This window comes from Exophiala spinifera (assembly GCF_000836115.1).
Source record: "Exophiala spinifera strain CBS 89968 unplaced genomic scaffold supercont1.7, whole genome shotgun sequence".
NCBI classification, from domain to species: domain Eukaryota; kingdom Fungi; phylum Ascomycota; class Eurotiomycetes; order Chaetothyriales; family Herpotrichiellaceae; genus Exophiala; species Exophiala spinifera.
Genome location: NW_015622519.1, coordinates 802667 through 824148, shown reverse-complemented (window position 1 = coordinate 824148; position 21482 = coordinate 802667). Strand labels below are relative to the sequence as shown.

Genomic DNA, 21482 nt, shown 5'->3' with positions numbered 1-21482 from the left:
TTTCCGTGTGACCTTTAGCTTGGCCGGAACTGCCTTCTATGCAGATGTCGAGATCGCATTCTTCTCGGTGGTGAAGTCCCATAGCATCTTGATAAGATTCTCGGGAAGAGTATAGAGGTCGACGTGGAATTCTCCCTCTACACGCAGCGAAAGGTCAGTAATCAGGCAGGTAGGTTGAGGTGGTGGCAGGCACATACGTTCAACATCGTTACGCATCCAAGAGTCCTCGGTCTTGTTGTCGTGCACCATCTGTACGACCTGGAGAAGATCATCCTCACCAAGTCTCTGCAAGCCATCGGCCAGCTTGTCCATGTCAACGGCTTTGCCATCGCCGCCCTTCTTTTTCTTCTGAGTGCCAGTAGCACCAACTTCACTACTCCGCTTCTTGCTACTAGCATCGGTTCCATTCGTGGCGGCCTCCCCGGGAATCGGCCCAGAGTTGCGAAGTGCATCAAGAAGCGCACCCTTGGGATTTTTAAAGGTGATAATTTGCTTCGTCTCGTAGCGAGGATTGGCAAAGTTCAGATCATGGACGATATTGTGAGTCTTGCCGCCGAGATCCTTCATCTCAATCATGAGCTCAAATTCACCCCATCCATCCTCGGAGACACGGAACGGAGGCTTCTTCAGGGCTGGCCGTCTGTTAGCGACATGATGCAGAAATGGCCATAGAAGTCATCGTGAACATACTTTGTCTCGCCTTATCACCGAAAGACTCATGAAGCACATAGGTGACAGATTCGAAGATGTCTGCGTCGATCTCTTGCTTTGTGTCTGCATGAAGCAGCACAATTCTCATTGTCCAATGGCGCAGAGGAAACCCCGCCACACCACTGTCTGCTCCAGGACTATAATAGCCATCAGTCTCATACTCATATTGTTCCTATCGGTGAAGATCTTGTGTATCTTGCAGAACAACTTGCTATAAATATAATGAACAGTATGAGAAGAAAGGCAGGTATGAGTTGCGCATAGGTGGCTTGACGTACATGATTTTCTGCTCGGTGATGATCTTCACAGATCGCTTGACCTGCGACTGCATTAGTTTCCTATTTGATGACTTGTTTATATCAGACTCACGTCAGGCATATTGGTCGAGAGTAAATAGAGACGCGGAGAAAGGACTTGGTTGCAGAATGAGATCCGTCGACGCGCCAAAGCCTAGGCGCGAGGTTCAGAGACTGAATGACCCGCAGAAACAGAAAATCTGTGACAATAGACAAGGATAGCGCAGAAAGCCCTCAGGGAAATTGTCGAAAGGAAGGAAGGAAAAAAATATGAGGTTTGGTCGGCGCGAGGAGACAGCAGGTGCAGTCGGATGGTTCGTGTCTGGTGATGAATGATTTGCGCGAAGGACCATGGCGCATGGAGAGACGCAGGGCTGAACGACCTTATGCGGGGTCAGGAAGGGCAACTCAGCCGAATCACTAAAAGCACGTTCTAGCATCAAGCAAAGAGTTCTTTACTAGATTTGGTAAAGCGTCAGGAACCTGAAGGGCGGCCACCAGAAGGGTACAAAAAGTCTTGTCCACAAAGATTTATTGCTGGGTTGGGGGGGCGCGCTTCCATCTATCTAAGCCTGGAAGCTGGGGGTTTGGGGTTTCATCGGGTTATCAACGCTCATCTTCGTCCCTGTTCCTTCGTAAAAAGTCGCACTCGCCTTCGTCTTTGCACTCTCATTGTTGGATGGTCCAGGTTCGCATGCAGAATATCATGATATCAACAAACATAGCATTCCGTGATCGCTCAGATGCAAAAATTTCATGACTTCTGGAACAGCGCCTCGTTGTCCTGCTGAGCCTTGATGAAAGCCTCCTTGAAGAGGTTGGCATCTGTAGCAAGATTAGTACTACCCGGAACACAGACATGAACAGGTCCTTACTCTCGCTATTGCCGAAACGGATAGCCAAGGTCTGGGCCTCAGGTTCGCCTTCACTGACATCTGCAGCAACATTCCAGACCCAACTGCGATCACTGCCGACATTGGGAGAGAGCTTCATGTCAGGGGTGACTGGCAAAGTTAGCAATGCTTCTGGAGGTTGGCCATCCCAGTGTAGCTTACCATAGTGGTTAGCGCAGACCTTGAGAGTCTTGTCACGGCGCATAACCAATCTTGTCTTGCCATTCTCCTTGTGCTTCAGTAGTCTAACATCACCAGTGCCCCGCTCCTTCCATTCTCTGGAGTCGCGGTCAAACTTGAAGAGCTTAGCACGCATCTTGAAGGTTTGCTCCTCCGACTCCTCATTGGTCTTTGTATCAATCTTTTCCGTAAGGCGAACGACGGGCTCGAACTCGACATCAGCTTCTTCTTCCTCGGCCTTGTCCTATATGCACGTGTCAATCAAGGGATGCTTTGTGAATTCATGTCGGAAGGGCCTTGCCTCGTCGTCATCTTCTTTCTTTGCCTTGGAACTGCCGCTCGGCTCATCCTTTCCTCCATCTTCCTCCTCGACCTTGCGCTCTTTCTTTGCACCGCCGCCAAACATGGAGAAAACAGAGTCCTTGACCCCAGAGGCCGCGGCAGAGGCCGTGCTGGCAGCATTGCTGGCAGCATTGGCGGCAGTCTCAGTCACTGAGGATGACTTGTCTTCGCCGGCGGGAGCCTCAGTGGAGGGATCACCTAATGGATTCTGGACTAATTTGGTTTCATCTTCAGCCAATCTTGGTTCAGAGGATGCAGTCTGGTCTGCGGACGGAGTTGGCTTGACTTCGGCTGCGTCCGACATGATTGCGGGTAGACAGTCGATGGCACTGACTGATTCAGAGATAGTCGAGAGAAGAATCTGGACGCAGGTCTGATGGGGAAGAGAGAAGCAGTAGGCTGTTGAGACTGTTGTCAGTCGAAATCAAAGAATTCAGATGAATGGTGTAATTGAAGTGTTATTTGTTGGTTGGACCCCACCTTTGTAAATGTTTCCACGGCGAGCGCTGACCGGGGGAAGAGTGATCAGATTGTGTGTAATGATGGTGTGTGCTTTCGCGCTCTGTCGATTGATACGAATTGGCTGCAGCCCAAAAACTATCAGCGCCACCTCTGGGAGCCGGCGCCAAGAGAAGTGCTGGGTGGCTGCGTCTGTCTCCTGTCGACTCGTGCCTGCTATTTTGCCTCTGACATCACTTCTACCCTTTCTGGCCAGACACCGTCACCGTCGCCTCGCTCAGTGTCAGCGCGGGCGCCGGGCAATAGGCAACATCCAAACCAAGATATCCAACTCAGGGCACTGTTGGCAATGCTCTGCTTTGTTCGTACTTGAGAAAATAAAATACTTCTTCCTCTCGTGCTCGTTTGTTGCCCAAGATGCTCCTCTCCGATCTACCGCAAGACGTCCTTTCTCTTATTGTGTCTCATCTCGCGCCTAAGGACTACCTCGCTTTCTCTCAGGTATCCAAGGCAATCTACTCAGAATATCGACAAGACTCACTATATTGGCGGACTCAAACATCCAACACTTTTCGTCTTCCAATCAGTCCCTTGCTTGCTGCCGACGGCCCTCGCTGGTATTGGCTCTACAAGCGTTTAAAAACCCAGACCCAACTCTATACATGGGGTCAAGGAGTGAAAGGTAACTTGGGTCTCGGACGAGCTCTTCCTAACCCTCACCCTCGCCCTCCTCTGTTGGGGCCGAACCCACCCCGAACCGTCATTCGAGGTCCTCATCGCCCCTTCCCTCGTCAACTTCCGCGACCCGTTCCACGTCAGAGCTTCCATAGAACCTCATCAAGCTGGCCAACGGAAACTCATATTCCCGATGAAGTGGGAGTCATTGCCGACCTCCAATGCGGAGGCTGGTCGACTACCATCCTCTCCTCAAAGGGCAGACTCTACACCGTTGGAATCATCGACTCCCTGAACGGCATACCTGTCGGCCATGCTACGAATGACTTCACGCCGTTGGAGTATCTCACGCAAAGTACCTCGGCAGTACGCCAGTTTTCGTCGGGGAGGCGACACATACTTGCTTTGACCGACGATGGAGAAATTCTCTCATGGGATCGGATTAATGCTAAGGGTTTAAAAGTATTTCCAACGAGTGGGAGAGATTTTGGCGGCAAACCTGTCAGGGTGTCTGCTGGTTGGGGAGAAAGCTCAGCTTACGTGCCTGAGGTTGGGATTATATTTTGGGACCCTGTACGAAACAATCAAAGAGACGAGATGGAGGACAGCGTTCATGTGAAGGTAAAACTGATTCCAGGCACGGCTCGAAAAAGGACAAACAATGGCCCTGTTGAAGTTATAAAACACATTCTATTGACGGATTTCGTGGTGTGGATCACGAGCGACTCTAGGATTTATGCATGTGATATGCATGTTGAAAGCCCCGAGCAAGATGCGCCCACGAGGACTCCTTTTGAAGTCCCTGGGTTTAGCGGGCCTGAACGCGAACTTAAGGACATTCAAGGCCAGTTCCAGAGGTTTGGTGTCTTTACTGCCTCAGGCGAAGTCGTGTCGGGGGATGTTGAATACCTGAAACGATGTGCGGAAGCTGCTGCCAACCAGGCCGGTCTCATCGAGTCGGGAGATTGGTCCACCCTGACAAGTCTTCTAGCCTCAAAGCCTCGAGACATTCCGGCACTACAACACACAGGTGTCATTGGTCTTGCTTACGGCGACTATCACTACCATGCTCTGCATGCCAACGGGAAGATCACTTCATACGGAACGGATTCACAACAATGCGGCTCTTTAGGCCTAGGAAACCTTCAAGAAGGCGCAAGTTTCCGTGGTCTCTTCCGCAAACAACCTGGTCTTCGGGCAGATGCGTGTCTCATCCCAACAGCATATCTTACAGGCCGTCAACTGTGGTTCGAACCAGAACGTAAAGATTGGCTCAAGTGGCTTGAAGAAAAGTCGCAACATGAATCGGTCGCGCTAAGATCCCAAGAGCGACCAGAGGACCCGACGTCAAATGAGAGCCCCCAGCCCATCGCTCACATCCTAGATGCGAAGGCGCGGGCCGCTTTCAGTGAATGGGTGGAACAAGAGGGTCGACATTGGGAAGATGGCCCTGTCTCGCGATCATCGCCTGCTACATCCGAAGACAAGGCCAGAAAGCAGGCTTCGGGGGACTATGTGAGCCTCGGAGCATACTTCCCAATTGCCGTTGCGGCTGCAGGTTGGCATAGTGGTGCGCTGGTCCTTAAAGACGACGAGAAGGCTCACGAAATCCGGAACTTGTGGGTCGTTCCGAAAAGCCACGATGAGCATGATGATCAGACGCAGTCGATGCCTGGCGCCTTTCAGCATCTTAATGTCGATGAAGAAGAATACGTCTGGCAGAAAGATGGGTTTCCTAGGGTGCGATTGCCAGACGGAACAGATTTATCTGGATCCGGTGAAGAGAGTCCCTGGAGAGACGGTATGCCTCCGATGCAGGACTTGGGGTTGAGCCAGGACGGGTCTCCTGAGTCTTGGGTACGAGAATGGTCTTGAGCATTATATTCTCCATAAAGAACTGAATCGAAGATTTAAGACTACGCAAATGACGGATGAGCCCACGGTGTGACGATGGAAGTATTATGCGGCGCAAGGCAAAGCAGAAGGTACAGGCGACAATTCAGACCCTAGACGATAGTCTGCAAACAGGAAATGCGAGGCGCTCCCCTTATTTGGCACTTGAATGAGATGATGATCTTGCCTGTGCATGTATGATGTTCAAAACTAAGAAGACTTGGGTATCATTTCTATGGCTTTACTATATGTTGCCTGCCGAGAATCAGGACCACCCGCCATACTCGTGCATGTCGGGAGAATGCAATGGTCCCATGAAATTGGCTTGATCCGCGCCTAATCGGAATTGCCATCCTAAAAATCGTTCGTTCGTTCGTTCGTCGTCGTCGTCGTCGTCGTCGTCGTTGTTCGTTCGAGACATAATCACGGCGTAGACCTCCACCTGAACGTAGTCGGGTTCAGGGGTTCTATTTCCGTTTCGGGTGGGATGGCCCAGCGCCAGACGGTAGAGCAGAATTCGACGGCAGGTTGGATCCTTCGGCAACTTTGGCCGGCTGTCCCGCCACCATGGTCTTTGCCAGCTCTGTGTGTGATGCACCCCCGTGGTTGTCACGCGCTAGAATCGCAGCGGCGGCAGCAGTAGCAGCCTCATCTCCCTCGGGGTGTAGGTGCATCACTTGGCCGCCGGCGCTGGGAAGCAGCCGCTGATCCCGCTCTTCCTCCTGCTCCTCCTCGCGCTCTTCGTGGTCGACAAAGACGAAGCTCCCGACCACGATGGCCGCGCCGACCCAGTACGTGATGCCCTCGTACCGGCCCTGCAGAACCATTTCGCCCACCAGGCTCAGCGGGATGGTGAGGCTCAGGCCGACGGTCACGACCAGCGGGCTGGTCAGGACCATGGCATAGGCCCAGCAGATGTCGCTGAAGAGGCTGCTCATGCTGTTGACGAGCAGGATGGTCCAGACGTGCCGCGTCGGCGGGAGGGCGAATCGCTCGAGCCCGCTGAAGTGCAGGATGGGGAACAACGGCCACAGCAGCACAATGTTCCACAGGCCCACGAGGCCAAAGAACAGCGGCATGTTCAGGGACCGCGGCAGCGCCTTGACCGTCGTCTTCTTGAGCGTGATGGTGTACATGCCGTAGATGACGGCCGACAAGAGAGCCATGGCGTTCCCGAGCATCATCTCGCTGGCCGACTTGTCAGGGAACACGTCGATGGCACGGCGAGTAGGCGAAGGCGATCCGCCGTCGACGCCGACCTCCGGGCTCGTGCCGGACAGATCGACGTGAGATATGAGGATGATGCCGACGACCGAGCCGAGCACGCCCAGGAGTTTGCGCCAGGTGAACTTTTCGGTGCCGGTGGAGGCGCCGATCAACAGGGTCCAAATGCTCGACGTCGAAGTCAAGATGGTGGTCGACGCCACCGTCGTGTGCTGCAGACATGCCATCGCGAAGTAGTTCGCCCCAAACCACAGGATGCAGAAGGTGAGTGCGAGTCGAGCCGTCGGAGCGATGGCGAGGTGTTTCGCGCCCTCCTTCTCGTCAGCTTCGGCTTCGTGTTCCCGTTCCAGTTGCCTCCTCCCCAATCCCAGGTCGTCGGACCGTGACGACGACGACGGCGACGATGATGATGAAGTCTCCGGGTCTGGAGCGAGAAAAGCCACGTCTTCTTCCCCTTCTTCTTCTCTTCTTCCAGATCCCTCGGGATCTACGGCTCCATCGTCTCCGTTCGGTAGCCGTCTGTATGCCCCTCTTCTTCCCTCGGACAGCGCCGTGCGCAGCCTCGTGTATAAGTCCCCATGGTCTCGTTGCCGTCTGTAACCGATCCGTACGAGCGTTGGGATCATGGCCAGCATGAACATGCTCGTGTTGAGATATGTGAGGAAAAACGGCTTCGCATAGGTCTTGTCTGCGAATATGCTCTGCCACGTTTTGCGATCCTCGTTAGTATCTTCAATACAGAAAATCTGCGCCATATGCAGCACACCCGTCAGGAAGGGCACATGACAACTCACACTTCCCAAAAAGTTCGACAATGTCCATAGAAATACCACGAGCAAAAGGAGCATGAGGCCGAGCGTGTGCCTGGCCAACCCGGCCATCCCTGCCCGCCTTGCGCCCGGGTTCGTGTCATACGGGGACTCATCAGCATCAAGTAGTCTTTGCCGCGAGGAATCCCTCCTAACGTCCCTATCGTCCATCTCGATCTGCTCTCGCGTGTCCAAAACTAGTTGTGTGTGGTGTTGATGCGAAGGCTTGTTGTGCATTCCCCCTCTGCCTCATTTCCCATTGGAGAGGTGTAGGGTCGTACGGGTCTTCGATGACAAAGACTGGCTTGCACAACTCTAACCTCGAGAGCAGATCAGGGCCATGCAGAAACGCATTAGGAATAAGAGAGGCGCCAAAAAACCATCGGATAGATAAAGACCAGGCAGTTGACTTTCTCGTGTACCGCCAGGTAGTACGGATAAGCTCAAGTTACTACAATAGGTACTTATTTCTTAGTAGAGATAGCCGACAGGCACCTTGAAGCACGGACCTCTGGCTCGTTTCAGGCAGATTACGGAGCACAAGGCCCTGGTCCCCCGTACGAGCACCCTGTACGGATGCAATCCCACTACTGAATGCTTTCGCGTTGTTCAAGCCTGGCTTGCAGCTAGAGGAGAATACTTCAAGATGAATCTTGGATAGGATATGCTCAAGCAAGGCCACTATCACCTCAGGCAACGCATGTTTATCCTTCTCTAATCTGGATGGTGCAGATCCTCCAAGGGCCACACTTGTTACACGTCTTGCTCATCCTCTTATAGCTATGAAGCATCCAGAGCCACAGAATTGTAGGGAGGCTCTTTCGTATGTAGTTCTCGTTGGTGAATGCCTGATGGCATACATTGCATTCCGATTGTGATAGCAATCATCAGCCCGAGCCAGGTAGTAATCGTAGAGACAGATTGTGTAGAGTAAAGTCGAACAAGGTGTCCAAAAAGTCGAGCACGGCCACGGCCAGAGCCTTGCTTTCCACCGAAAGACGGATGGCACAGATCCTTTAGATACGAGGTTGATCAAGGGCCGTGAGAAGAAATTCGGACTCGGGATGAAGGCAGCTCTGAATCCTGCCGAGCATATCGAAGGAAGAGGTCCATCCATGATCAAATCATAGACTAGGGTTCTCTGGTATAATTTGACGACATGGGAGCCAAGTCTTTTGTTTGTAGAAAGCGTCGTTCAACTCTGCCGTCATGATGCTAATCTCTCGCAGAACACGCAGAATATGTGGTGTATTCGAATGTTTCCGCTGTTAGCACCAAAGCTTCCTACACCCCAAATCCAGTATCTGTAGCGAAAACTGTGCTCAGCAGAGAGGCGAGAGGGGCTGTAAGGCTGGCTTTGATGCTCTCTGAAGAATAGACCTCGATAGTATCGCGGGTCAAGAGGTAGGAGTGCTTGCCAATGCACGTAGGAGCTGGTCTAACGACGGATGGCGAGCCACTGGTTTGCCTCCGAGAAGACTTTGGCCTCCTTGACCTCGACGCCAGGAACCTGGCTGGCCGCATAGATCTGCTTGGAATTAGCAAGGACCACAGCAACGTCGTACGTGATTCAACTCACGGCATCCCAAATTCTCCAGGCTTGATCGAGACTCTTGGTCAAGCCCCCTCCGCTCTTTAATTGGTGGAACCAGTTGTACTTGCCCTCCTGTTGTTTGATTGTCTTCTTAAGTGCGTCTGTGATCTCCTGGTCATCCTCAAAAGCATCAAGGTACGTCTTGACAGCTATGCCGAGTCCAGAGCCATGATCGTCAATGAAAGGTAGCCTGCTCGAGAGGTCAGTGTTATCTTTGGCGCCAAAAGCGGGAATCCGTACTTCTGGCTGAGCTCTGTCCAATCTGAACGTTCCCTTTCTACTTCTCCGTTGAGGAACATGCTGGTCATAATGGTCTCTAGGAGATCCCTCAGGGTTGTGCGCACTGCAGTTACCTTCCAGGCAAAGGTGAGTTTTTCTCTATCGAGAGGTCCCACAAATCCCATAGCTTTATGCCGGATTCTACCCAAGCAGGCAGTTTTTGAGATCAGGTTGGAGAACGTTTTCTTTTCATAGTCCTTGTCTGAACCTCACTTAGTACAGTCTTGCTTGAGACGATGACTTGGAACGAACCTGTTTTAGAGGGGGGTGTACCAGTGGCAAAGTTTGATGTAAAAAGACCCAATCTGAGCATTTCGACTCCAATGATGGTGCTCTCATCGTCAGAGACTGCTAATGCGGTCTCCAAAACTTTGCCCCAGGTAGTAAGGTTGTGCTTGTCGTCAACATATCCACGAACATGGAGAAAGCGGAAGACCGTGTTAACCAGGACCTCATTCGAAGAGCGAAACGCCGGATATTCTAACTTGTTCTTAACAATCGTGTTCTCCGCGAATTGCGCATCATGCAGGGCCTCGAGGCACGGCAGGAAAAAATGTGAGCCCTGGCTTGATCAGTCGCTGACATTGCATACCACGATGTCTGATAGACTCACGCTGACCTTGGATAGTACCTTATCAAGTGCAGGTCCGCGCACTTTCCATTCTGCCAGCTTGGCTTTCATAGCTGGGGTATTCCTGAGCTCGATTGTTAAGCCGCTAGTGTCCTGGGGGATCCATAGTTCGACTTTGATGACTCTGGACTGATAATAGTAGTGGAGAGACTCTGCCAGGATCTTCAGAGCTTCAGTCCGGTATGCATTGAGTTGCTGAATCATCAGTCTGCGATAAGGTTCTGAATCTAAGGATCCCCCGGCTAGGCTCAGCACAATCTCACCAGATGTCAGCCAATTAGGTATCTGTGGCCCAAGCAAGCCTTTGGAGATATAGAAAAACAGCTCTTCGGGTAGTCTTTGTCCGACGAATTCGTGAACATCTCCTGGTGCCTCGTCGAAATTTTGGGGAGCGACAACGCCGTTCTTCTCCATGATAACATGGTGCCTGATGGTCATGATGGCTTTCTTATACCTATCCGCATAGGAGAGAGCCTGGACTTGCGGGTGGTCACGGTGAAAGTTGCAGAGCTGGATCACAGACTTTCCAGCTCCATTCAGTAAGGCGATTGCATCCACAATGCTGGTAGATTTTGTGCCGGCCATCGCCTCTAGGATCGGGAAGGTCGGCGTGAAAGAAGTTCCGAGCAGGAGCTGAGCATCGCGAAGCATATCACCGTTGACCTTGAGCAAGTCTTCACACGTGGCCTTGTTAATGAGGGTGAGAGCCGATTTGTTAATGTTGATATCTGTGACGACTCTGTCGATGCCGAAGAGGAAGCACTCCGTGTTGCCCATGACAGCATCAATGTACTGATCGTCGAGTTTGAGAAGATAGGCCAGCTGGTGCATGTCAACATTCACATCCTCTTTGAGAGAGTGTTGAGCTCACTTGTGCTGTTGCGCTATAAGGTGCAACCATGAACTCGATCTTATTTTCCACCAGTATCTTCTGCAGCATTCGTGTCATGACGTCGATCTGGTACTTCGCCTTGCAGAAATGCGAGACAGTTCCCTTGCTGTTACCACTCAGATATTCATGCCATGCCTCTTCCTGAGCTCTTCTGCTTTCTCCTGATTGGGAGTCGGGGGCACTCTTGTTCACATAGTCGAGACCATCGAAGACGAAGACGAGTGTGACACCATGCTGACGGAGTAAAGAAATATCGTCTTCTATGGCTTTCTTGAGAGTGAATGGGAGACCGCCGAGGGCGTGCTTGAGTGGTTCGACTTCGTTATTGATCCGCAGGTCAAGATAGTATGAGGCGTCGACACCAATAACGGCATCCTTGAGCATGTTCAAAGGACAAAGCTCGACATGCTTGTTGACCCATTGGTCGAACTTCTGAACTGGAGGGAGGTGTGAGATGAGAAGAGGGACCGGAGTTCGATGCATACCTGACATTGTGAGCGCTAAGGGAGACGTAAGAAGATACGTAAGTAGCTAAGGGGAGAAGGAAGCATGAAGCAGAGGCGGCACTCAAGGATAAAAAGTCACACAAAGGGCAGGCACAGGTAAGTCAGCGGGTGGACGCAGGTGCAATCGGCCTTGTTTGAACTTGTGAGAGACCTCCAACTGATGAGTTAGACTGCGCACGACACTGCGGCACTGGATGAAATTCGAGGTGGATTTCGCGCCTGGACGTCCAGTGGCGCCAAGTCTGACACGGGGAACGCGGGCACCATCCACGTCCCAAACCGAGCCGAAGCAGGGGTCAAGCAGCTAAGCTTGAAAGCAAACGAGGCTGAAACACAGCCTTGCTCTGCCAGGCAGGTCTGTGAGGGTGACCACTGACAATGGTCGATCTGACAAAAGCATCTGAACTAGCCGCATCTCCGCAGAAAGCTGACAAGTTCGGTAGGACTGTCGAAGTGCTTCTCTCCCAGCATGGAAACAAGCAGCAGGTCATTTGTGGCTATGTCATGAAAGTGAATTCTTCTCATCATTCTGCAGTAGTAACATCGTCATATTACATATCTGTGTCGCTAACAACCAATAGCGACGTACCAGGGTTGACGCGGCTCTAGCAACAAGCAATCTTCAACCGTTAACAATCCAAAACATCTTCGCCACTCATGGCCTCGTGAGCCGTCATCCACCTCGTACGTCGATAATATGTACCGTGAAAGGCCATGGTACTTCATCCGATAACACTATGCGCTGTACATCAATTCGTAGCAGGTGCCGTGTTCTGTCCTTTTTTGCAACGAAAAACCAAAACTCCTCGGCGGGTAGACATCCGTACGTTCCACAACGCCTGACAATATTATTCATAAATACTCCATGGCTATGCGTTTCATTTCGCTTCAGGCGGGAGCCCGACGGCTGAGATAAACATTTTCCAAGTGGCACCAGTGCCGATGCATGCTCCACGACTCGCGTTGGCATTCCTGATGACGATTAGCTCTCTCTCTCTCTCTCTTGTTTGGACCCGAGGCCGACAAACATACCTTGCTGCAGTACTTAGTTCGCCGGCAACGTCTGCATTTTGCGAACTGCCGTGTGTATTCCTCCCACTTGCCGCATTGATAGTTGGCACACTGTCGGATACCCCCCCTAGCGTCGTCCTTTCTGCACAGGTTGCGCATGACGACACACGCCCAGTACTGCATATCCTTAGAGTGGTGTCGGACGGTGAACTTCTCAACCAACGGGAATATATTGTAGTCATCGGGTTGAAGGAATTCTTCGTCTTCGTCCTCGGTTGGCTCTGGGAGGACGGGACACCCGCGCATTGGACCGTAGATCTTCTCTACTTCTCTGTCAATTCGTAATCTGGGAACGAGATGGGTCTTCTGAAAGTAATGACGAAGGTAGCAATATTTTGAAATGTAGGCAAGTAGCTGCAAGCCCATCAGGACATCCTCGTCCCGGGGCATCAACGCGGTTGTGGAAGCTGTGGCAGTAGCCGTTCTGAGGAAGAAATTAGGATACGCATTTAAAGGTATGGCTGGAGAGGCGGCTGTGGCAGGCGGGGGAGGTATAGGAGATGCTCCCATCGGTTCATGGGCTGCGGGACCCAGAGGGTTGGTCATGCCTGCAACGATTGGTGTTTGCTGAGCAATATCAACATTGTCAATTTCTCGAAGCTGTTGAGGGGGGATAGTCAGGCTCAGTGACTGTCGTTCGGGCAGGCCCTCAGGATCATGGGGACTGGGGTCTCGGGTTTGCGTTCTACTCTGTCCTCCCGGCTGGCCATCGACATCTAGCAGATCTTCTCCAGGAGCCGCTACATCGTCGAGCATGACATCGTCAGGATCAGCGGAGGTACTGTTTTGATGTCTGATAGACGGCCTGCGAATGCGGCGACCGGCTGGAGATAAGGGTCCTCGTGAAATAGGTGCTGAGGGAGTGGTGGGAGAATCTGGATGGGAGGTGACGCCAGTGTTCAAGGCCGGGAGCATCGATGGCAGCCGATCCACCTCTCGTACGGGGCGGAGTGAGAAACCGTCGGTTGCGTCCATAGCAGGAACTGCAGTTGCGGGTGGTTGCAAGTTCATAGAGCGGTGGAACGATCCTCTGCTGTCCTGGCCTCGGACATGATGGTGGAAATCGCGGCGTGGAAAAACAGTGCGTTCAGGAGGTGAGGTGAAGACCCCAGGAGGGACGGCATTACTGTCTGCAGGGCCTGTTTCTGTGGCCCCGAAGGATTGAGAAAATGATTGTGGAAGATCGAGTGAAGGCGGAGGCGCTTGTCGACGAGTGGACCTCTGATCAGCTGCAGCGTTCATATGTTCGAGAAAAGATGTCCTGGAGAGGGGGTCTTGCGCGAGCTCCCGAGAAATTTTTGATCTGGAGCTGCCACCGTGCCTCGAGCCGTTACGCTTTTCTTGTTCTGCATCGACCTTCGCCTTCTCCATCTCAATGACCAAGATGTAGTCCCATAGAATCGTGGCAATCACGGGAACCATGTCTGCCTCCACAACGCGCGTGCGAACAACTTCTGACCCTCGAACACCAATGTTGACAATGCATTGGAATGCAAGGTTCCACTTCCACATATGCATTTCATCCTTGCTCCTGCCTTCCTTCAATATGCACACCAGGCGTTCGACTCCGCCATCCACCGTCAGGATATCTCGGATTCGAGCCGAGGATGTGGTAAGGTAGGCTAGATGGTTCAGAGAATTGATCAGGGGAAGAGTCGACGTACAATCCAAAGCTCGACGGTCATAAAGGGTCGGGGTAATGTGGACGGAGGCCTTGTTGACATTAGGAATGCTGAAGTTGACCTCTCTCATATTGTCTTAAGACTATGATTTTGGTTCATGCAATTGATGTTCAATGCAGTATGTGGCGAGCTTCGGGTATGTTGCCAGATGTAAGGTTAGAATTGGCCAACGCAGTGGTCGTGCCACTCAAACAGCGCTTCTGAACGACGACAGACAGCGCAAGAATCCGGAATTGTGATTCAAGGGGCGCACGCTATAGCATACAATGTGGAAGGGAACAAGTAGCCATCAAGCGATACGATTGCTCTGTTAGCAAAGATGGTCTGAACGGGCCGGCCAAGATCCGCAGTAGACGGATCCCCTGATTGGGGTATTCCACCCAATCTGGGCACAATAATGAAAAGAGTTGCGAAGGAAAGAGTATGTCTTGTTTTTCGGCGATCGTGAGGTAGCAGGTAGGCGAAACCTGCACGAACAAGATGGTTTCGTAAGGAGCGTGAGGGTCGGCTTAGTCGAAGACGCGCGGGAGAGAGGTTGCGGAGAGGGCTGGGGAGATGGCAGACACGAGGACTGGAAAGTCGAGCAAGGGCGGTCGAAGGAGAAACTCTGCGGAGATGCAATTGCGGCGAGCAAACAAAGGTGCTCGACAGCTTCGATCAAAATGTGGAAGGAGTTGATGACGAGGATGATAATGAAGGTGGCTGAAGGGCGAAGAGAAGTTGAGGGTATCAGGGAACAGATGAGGAGGCTGTTCAATGGTTAGGTGTGTTTGAAGTCGCCGCGGCGGGCGCAGGCGTTGGCTGGCCTCTGCTGGCCACTAAAATCCTTGGTAACCGCAATTTCTTCGCCCTTCGACAGCAGGGCTTTTGCCTCAATCCAGCCAGTCTATAGGCTATAATACAGACTTGAAGCCACCAGTGACCTAGGTGGTCAAGACTGCGAGCCTCGAGTCTCGTCATTCATCCAACTACGCGCACTTCATCTAGGATCGTTGTGTGCTCGCGCTGTCGGTAATCATAACGTGCAGTGCGGTTGTCCTCAACCCGTGCGCCACCTTCGATAGCATCATGTGTCACTTTCTAGAAATGTCTTTGTAATATGGTAACCGTAACAAGCTTTTGAAGATGCACCTAGAGCTCCTGATTCAGACCTATGTATCCAGATGGCGCTCTGGGTGTTTTTCAAAGACGAGACAAACACTCGTGCTCGCTATCATTCACGTTTGCATTGCAGGGAGTCCCCTGATTCTACCTATTCGCCGCGCAGTCCTCCTATATTTGATGTCTCCCTTTTGCCAGGTTAGTCAGGCAACCGAGTGAGTCGAGAGAGGCTTTCGACAAATTCGCTGTGTTCCAAGGCATTAGTAATGCAGCCGAACGTCTGATAAACTCAAGCCTGGCCAACCTGTTCCAAAGCCACGGCCCACGGCGACCTCTTCAAGTACCAATTGTCAGCCGACAAAAACACCAATGGAGACCCACGGGTACTCCGAGCACGTTATTGCACTCTCGTGGCTTGAGTGGTGGCAAGCTCATTCCATGCGACGTATTGTCCTTATAGGCAGGGATTTAGGCAGGAATCTTGGTAGACCCTTGGTTCTTTCGAGTTATTACTCCCTTTTCTGATATAGGCATAACCAACTGACCAGAGACTGTGATGCGTGTTCCAGTTGTTTGTTACCCAATCCCTGGCCTAAGGCGTACACGCAGCAATTTAAATGCCTCCGGGAAGGGCTGAAAAGTGACGGTTTGAATGTTCTGTTTGGCTCCCGATCTCGCACTATTCTACAGGGGATGACCTACGGGTATTCTGTATAGATTTGATGATACGAATTCCCGCAAGACAGCAAGATGACGTGCGTAGAATCTGTTGTGAAGCCAGGCGCGACTATTTTTGCCTCATCCATCGAACGGCGTCTATGGGACCAATGAGAGTGGCCCGTTCGTCTGAGGGACCTTGAGGCTGCATGTATTTGTATATGGCTCACCAGGGCGTCTGTCCGAACAAGATTACCGCGGAAGAAAGTGTGCAAGATCACACTTAGTGGTTTAAAACGGCCAGTGGTAGTGAGGCATGAGTCCGGCTCGTATATCTTACAGCATCTGACGACTATGCCTGGTAGGCATATGGAAATCCTGGGTGAAGGTCTCTTGCTGCAGTGGTGAATCAGGGTTGATTCCCAAGGTCCTCAATTACGATGAATCCAGTGCTACTTTGAAATTTTGTTGTATAGAGAAGTGGAGAGATTGCGCACTCAACCATCTTGAGCTAGTGATACAAATCGAGAGGCGGTTTAAGAAAAATGCCTCTACCGAATCAGTCTGCCTTTGCTACCAAAAGCCAGAGCTGCCCACCCAGCAATCAAGCACAGTCCGCCCAAGGGCGTTACTGGACCGAGAGCCTTGAAGCGTTGCGGATCAAGGACTAGTAGATAGATGCTCCCGCTGAACATGGTCATTCCAGCAAGGAAGAGAGATGCCGCAATCTTGTTCTTCGGAGCAACGCTGGTTGCAAGGAGGACGACTCCACTGTGAATCAACTGTGATAAACGAAGTCAGCGCTGTGGACCAAGCTGTCATCTCCCAAATGCAAAGAAAGTGAGAAGATGAAGGAGGATTCCGGACGAGATACCTGATAATGAGCTGCCGTAGACCAGTTCGCAATTCTTTGGGGATCGGCAATGCGTTTCTTCAAACCATGAGCCCCGAACGCACCGAGCATGACGGACGAGGCTCCGTAGATACACCCAAGGGTCCAGAACATGGTCCAGACTGCTGATGAAGATTGATGAATAGAGGGTCAAAGGTTTGATCAAGGTACGCGAAGAGAGGCGCGTTTGATGGTAAGTCTCCGTACAGATAGGTACTGTAACAGCTGTGGGCTTTTGCGTGAACGGCTCTGGGGATAGCCTGGTGAGCCAAGCCTGAAGCTCGGAGCACCAATGCGAGTACTGTACTTTTCTACGGCTGGTACCAGCACCTACTGTATAATCAAAACCGCAAGCATGTCATGAAGCCATGTTTTGATTTTGCGCAGGTAGAAATTCTTGAACACGGGGATACAAGTATCTTTTGAACCCTTTAGAGCCAGCATCTTCACGCCTAACCAGGGCCAGACCGTTCGATTCGTGCACAGTCTGGAAACGGCGATCACTAGGCGTAGAACTCTAATAGACTCAGTAGACTCGAGAGCATTGCAGCCTCAGCTGTGCTCGTGCTGATTTGAAGAGGGTGGGACGAGGATTGTCCTGGGGCCACCACGAGCGGGACGTCGCAGGAAGGGAATACCCAGCCAGAACAGTCCCACTCTTGTTCTGTTGACACTATCGTGCTGTGAAGATCTGTGGATTGACAGCGCGAAGCGTTGTCTTCAGCACCAGGTGTTGTAGAAGCACAACCTTAACAATTGCGATTAGACATCCACGTGTTGAGTTTCTCCGCAGTTCATAGCAGAAAGGGGTGATCAACACGCATGCGGTGGACAGCGTGTCTGCTAGTCTCATACATTGGCGAGACCGAAATCACAAAAGACTTGCCTGGCAGTCTAGCACGAGATTAAAGAAACGAGCAATCTTGTAAAGGAACTTGTGGGGAAGTGTTCTGTATTGTACATAGTGGAAAGGTTACAAGGGTGTACCTACAATACTTGTAAAGGTACTAGGTACTCCGTCGTCCCTCGACAGCCGCCCTTAGGCAGGTACTTTGGAGACCCAGGTGGTACTCAGGGTGATGAATGCAAAATCACCCAATTGATGTGCTCGAAGTGCGTTTTTGAGTGCAACCTGACTTTTCCGTACAAAATACAATGATCTACCGCGGGCATCACCGGAGACTCCGAGTCGAGATACTGGCAACCCTGGTGCATATGCTAGATGGCTCTACAGCCAGTCCGTCGCACCGGCTGTGTTTTAGTCCCGGTTAGATGCGACCGGGCCAATTTCTCTGCTGTCACTGTCTCAATCCTGGCAACTGCTTGCGCGCGCACTCGGGCGAGAGCCTCTCTTGAGCATTTCTCGACGCTGGCCTAACTAGCGAGCCGCCCCTCCTTGGTGCCTTTTCCTGGGCTTAACACAGGCCCGTCGGGCTGTACAGTGAGCCGCGAATGGATCTCTGTCGGGGGGAAGACCTCGTTTAATCAGCCCGGCCTTTTTTCTGTGCCTCCCTTTTCTCTCAAGATGGTCTGACCATTGACGACAGCCCTTCCGGCGTACGCACTCCGTGGTTGCGGCGCTCAACCTCAATGTCTCCCTAGTATCATGGCATTGGCTAGTTTGGGCAGAGTAATTTGGGGGGCTAATGCTGAACTCGCACTCGTCGTTGGTTGTTTGCTACGAAGCACCGCGTAGACTGTACAGTAGGTAGTCACGGTCGTCTAGTAGTGGTATCGACGATGGAAAAACCGTATGAGGGCTTGATGGCACCTTTAGGAAGGTAGGTATATTCCATAATCGCACACCTACCTGCTCTGTAGACTTCTGTTAAGTTAGGCTTTGGGTATTGTACGTACAGCAGACAGTGGGATATAGCCTTTCGTCTGATTTTGCCAATAGCAGCAACCGGGGTGTTTGATCTGCCTTCTAGTGGTGCCTCCCGCTGCCCAGAATGACCCGCCGGAGAGTGACCCCATTACTGGAATCTGAACTGCGAATCGAATTACAAACTTACCGGCACCCTCTGGTTCTAGCTGCTGCACCACAGACACAGAAGGCCACAGACCTGTGCTAGTCGCACCCCCGACCTGCCATCCAAACTACCTTCCCACAGGTGCTGCGTGTGTCTGTGTTCGTTCTTGATCCAACCTCACCACCATCCTATCTCACGCAGCGCTTGACCTGCGGCATATGCCCATCACCGTCTAACCTCCCTCAACCATCCTTGCTCTGTTTACAGCGACAAACTCCCTCCGACTGAGGTCTTCCTGTCCGCGCTAGTCTCGCCATCCCTGATTCCTCCACCCCCCGGAGCTGTCTGTTCCGCGCTGCACTCCTGACTATCGCTTGCAAACCGCGACAAGAGCGTTCTCTTCCTTGCGCAACCGCCTTGAGCTGATCGAATACGCCTCGTGGAATATTTGTGCCCATCAAATTGGAGTGGTCCGATAAGGGCCATCAACCGACATCATGTCGAACGATTTGACGGGAGAGCAGATGCAGGCCAAAATCACGGCTGCACGGAGAGAAGCCGAAGGCCTGAAAGATCGTATCAAGCGCAAGAAGGATGACCTGGCCGACACCAGCTGTGAGTCGATTGGGTTACCCAGGGCATTGAGATGAATATTCTGCTAATGCGTGCTTATCCATCAGTGCGACAAGTCGCCATGAACAATACCGAACCACTCCCAAGAATAGGCATGAAACCGCGAAGGAATCTCAAGGGACATCTGGCCAAAATATATGCTATGCACTGGTCAACAGACAGGCGGCATCTTGTGTCGGCCTCTCAAGATGGAAAATTGATTATCTGGGATGCCTACACCACCAACAAAGTGCATGCCATTCCCCTGCGTTCCTCGTGGGTCATGACATGCGCATACGCCCCTAGTGGAAACTACGTTGCTTGTGGTGGTCTCGACAACATTTGCTCAATCTATAACCTTTCAACAAGAGAAGGTCCCACCCGTGTTGCTCGAGAATTGTCCGGACACTCAGGTTACTTGTCATGCTGTCGATTTGTCAATGACCGAAAAATTATCACCTCTTCGGGCGACATGACCTGCATGCTGTGGGATATCGAGACAGGTTCCAAGGTGACCGAGTTTGCAGATCATCTGGGCGATGTGATGAGCATCAGTATAAATCCCACCAATGCGAACGTTTTCGTTTCTGGAGCTTGCGATGCCTTCGCAAAGCTTTGGGACGTCCGGACGGGGAAGGCCGTACAGACTTTTGCTGGTCATGAATCCGATATCAACGCCATTCAATTTTTCCCAGACGGTAATGCCTTTGGCACTGGTTCCGACGACGCTTCCTGCAGGCTTTTCGACATCCGTGCAGATCGCGAATTGATGTCTTATCAGGCAAGTACGTTCCATTGCCACACGGCCAAATGTATTGACGTCCACTAGAATGAGCAAGTGCTTTGCGGCATCACCTCAGTCGCCTTCTCTGTCTCGGGCCGTTTGCTCTTTGCGGGTTACGACGACTTTGAATGCAAGGTTTGTACCATGATATCTCCATTGTTGATAAATGCTAACTCTTCTTGTAGGTCTGGGATACACTCCGTGGTGATAAAGTGGGCTCTCTCAACGGCCATGAAAACCGAGTTAGTTGTCTTGGTGTAAGCAATGATGGCATCAGTCTATGTACTGGGTCCTGGGATTCTCTCGTAAGTCCTATCCCACCCACCGACCCAATCACTACAAGTTTGCCCTTGCTGACGTTTACTCTGCAGCTCAAAGTTTGGGCTTGGTAAAATGGGAGCGGCTATGGGAAAAAGAATATATCCTCTTTTCATTCACGGCGAAATATTCAGATGCTTAATCTCGATCCTTGCGAGCGACAACCAACCAAATCCATCATCAGCCAAACCCTTTTCCCTTCGATCACGTTAAACCACCACCTTACAAACCCCCCTTGATGAAAAGTGCAGGTACGAGAAGTGGAGGAATTGCGGCCTTTGTGCGATGGGCAATATTACACACGATTTTGCTGAACACTTGGAAGGGTGCCCAACACTCAAACAACTGTAATGCCAAAGATTTTTTCTGGGACGGTACAAACGCAAGGGCTTTTTTCGTGAGAGAAGGGGGCGGCGCTGTTTTCCTGCTTTGCCAGACGGAGCGTGCTCGTGCTGGTCTTTTTTATCGTCTACGATCATGATGACAAGTGCCTGGTGCAGACGGAGTTACTGCTATGTTTACGTGCCATTGCCGCCACTACTGTACCCCAGGTATGCATGTGGCGTCGTCCTTACCCTTTTTCTTTGTTTCTTCTTCTATTCGCCAAAGTGGTGAGGTCTGTCCACCCGGAAGAGGATTGTGTGCCGTGTGTGTTCCACCATGTTGGCAACGCCGAAAATTCCTTGATGTTTCCATCGTTGTTGTTTTTTTCCCTTTCCAAATAGCGTGTCAACAGCCGCGCAGAGACAGTTTTTTGAGAACAAGAAAAAAGTATTTGAAGACGAGATATTGTACCTTGTTCGCCGCAGCTCCGCATTCTGGTCGGCAAGTACTCCGAATGGAAGCACCTGATAGACTGGAACCCGGCATCAGGGAGCGAGCAGAGTGCTCCGAGGCAAGAACCCCTGATGCCTCCACATGGGCATTGTAGGTGCAGGACTCGTGTGACAGTGATGGCTCGGGTACCGCGTTCGCTTTCGATTCCTGTGCAATTCAACTACCTAAGGT

At 51.7% G+C, this 21482-nt stretch overlaps 8 protein-coding genes across 8 annotated transcripts; 2 read left to right on the top strand and 6 right to left on the bottom strand.

Annotated features, from left to right (window-relative positions):
* Window positions 1-36: 36 nt before the first annotated feature.
* On the bottom strand, window positions 37-1089 carry PV08_09277 (uncharacterized protein; the record flags this gene model as incomplete). Its single annotated transcript, XM_016383596.1, has 5 exons — window positions 37-137; window positions 198-632; window positions 691-848; window positions 990-1030; window positions 1081-1089. The coding sequence occupies 5 exons, from the start codon at window positions 1087-1089 to the stop codon at window positions 37-39; spliced, it is 744 nt and encodes a 247-aa protein (XP_016232219.1).
* Window positions 1090-1761: 672 nt separating this feature from the next.
* On the bottom strand, window positions 1762-2726 carry PV08_09276 (uncharacterized protein; the record flags this gene model as incomplete). Its single annotated transcript, XM_016383595.1, has 4 exons — window positions 1762-1832; window positions 1883-2011; window positions 2063-2324; window positions 2454-2726. The coding sequence occupies 4 exons, from the start codon at window positions 2724-2726 to the stop codon at window positions 1762-1764; spliced, it is 735 nt and encodes a 244-aa protein (XP_016232218.1).
* A 572-nt stretch (window positions 2727-3298) lies between these two features.
* PV08_09275 (uncharacterized protein) lies at window positions 3299-5431 on the top strand (the record flags this gene model as incomplete). The annotated part of the gene is made up of 1 exon (XM_016383594.1): window positions 3299-5431. The coding sequence occupies one exon, from the start codon at window positions 3299-3301 to the stop codon at window positions 5429-5431; it is 2133 nt and encodes a 710-aa protein (XP_016232217.1).
* A 485-nt stretch (window positions 5432-5916) lies between these two features.
* Window positions 5917-7653, bottom strand: PV08_09274 (uncharacterized protein; the record flags this gene model as incomplete). The annotated part of the gene is made up of 2 exons (XM_016383593.1): window positions 5917-7419; window positions 7468-7653. 2 exons carry the CDS (start codon window positions 7651-7653, stop codon window positions 5917-5919), a joined length of 1689 nt encoding a protein of 562 aa, XP_016232216.1.
* Window positions 7654-8920: 1267 nt separating this feature from the next.
* Window positions 8921-11370, bottom strand: PV08_09273 (uncharacterized protein; the record flags this gene model as incomplete). Its single annotated transcript, XM_016383592.1, has 6 exons — window positions 8921-9010; window positions 9062-9266; window positions 9317-9557; window positions 9608-9917; window positions 9969-10808; window positions 10858-11370. The coding sequence occupies 6 exons, from the start codon at window positions 11368-11370 to the stop codon at window positions 8921-8923; spliced, it is 2199 nt and encodes a 732-aa protein (XP_016232215.1).
* Window positions 11371-12272: 902 nt separating this feature from the next.
* On the bottom strand, window positions 12273-14207 carry PV08_09272 (uncharacterized protein; the record flags this gene model as incomplete). Its single annotated transcript, XM_016383591.1, has 2 exons — window positions 12273-12356; window positions 12417-14207. 2 exons carry the CDS (start codon window positions 14205-14207, stop codon window positions 12273-12275), a joined length of 1875 nt encoding a protein of 624 aa, XP_016232214.1.
* A 2239-nt stretch (window positions 14208-16446) lies between these two features.
* Window positions 16447-16859, bottom strand: PV08_09271 (uncharacterized protein; the record flags this gene model as incomplete). Its single annotated transcript, XM_016383590.1, has 2 exons — window positions 16447-16677; window positions 16770-16859. 2 exons carry the CDS (start codon window positions 16857-16859, stop codon window positions 16447-16449), a joined length of 321 nt encoding a protein of 106 aa, XP_016232213.1.
* A 2398-nt stretch (window positions 16860-19257) lies between these two features.
* Window positions 19258-20548, top strand: PV08_09270 (guanine nucleotide-binding protein subunit beta; the record flags this gene model as incomplete). Its single annotated transcript, XM_016383589.1, has 5 exons — window positions 19258-19375; window positions 19441-20157; window positions 20212-20291; window positions 20342-20461; window positions 20528-20548. 5 exons carry the CDS (start codon window positions 19258-19260, stop codon window positions 20546-20548), a joined length of 1056 nt encoding a protein of 351 aa, XP_016232212.1.
* Between the last annotated feature and the right edge of the window lie 934 nt (window positions 20549-21482).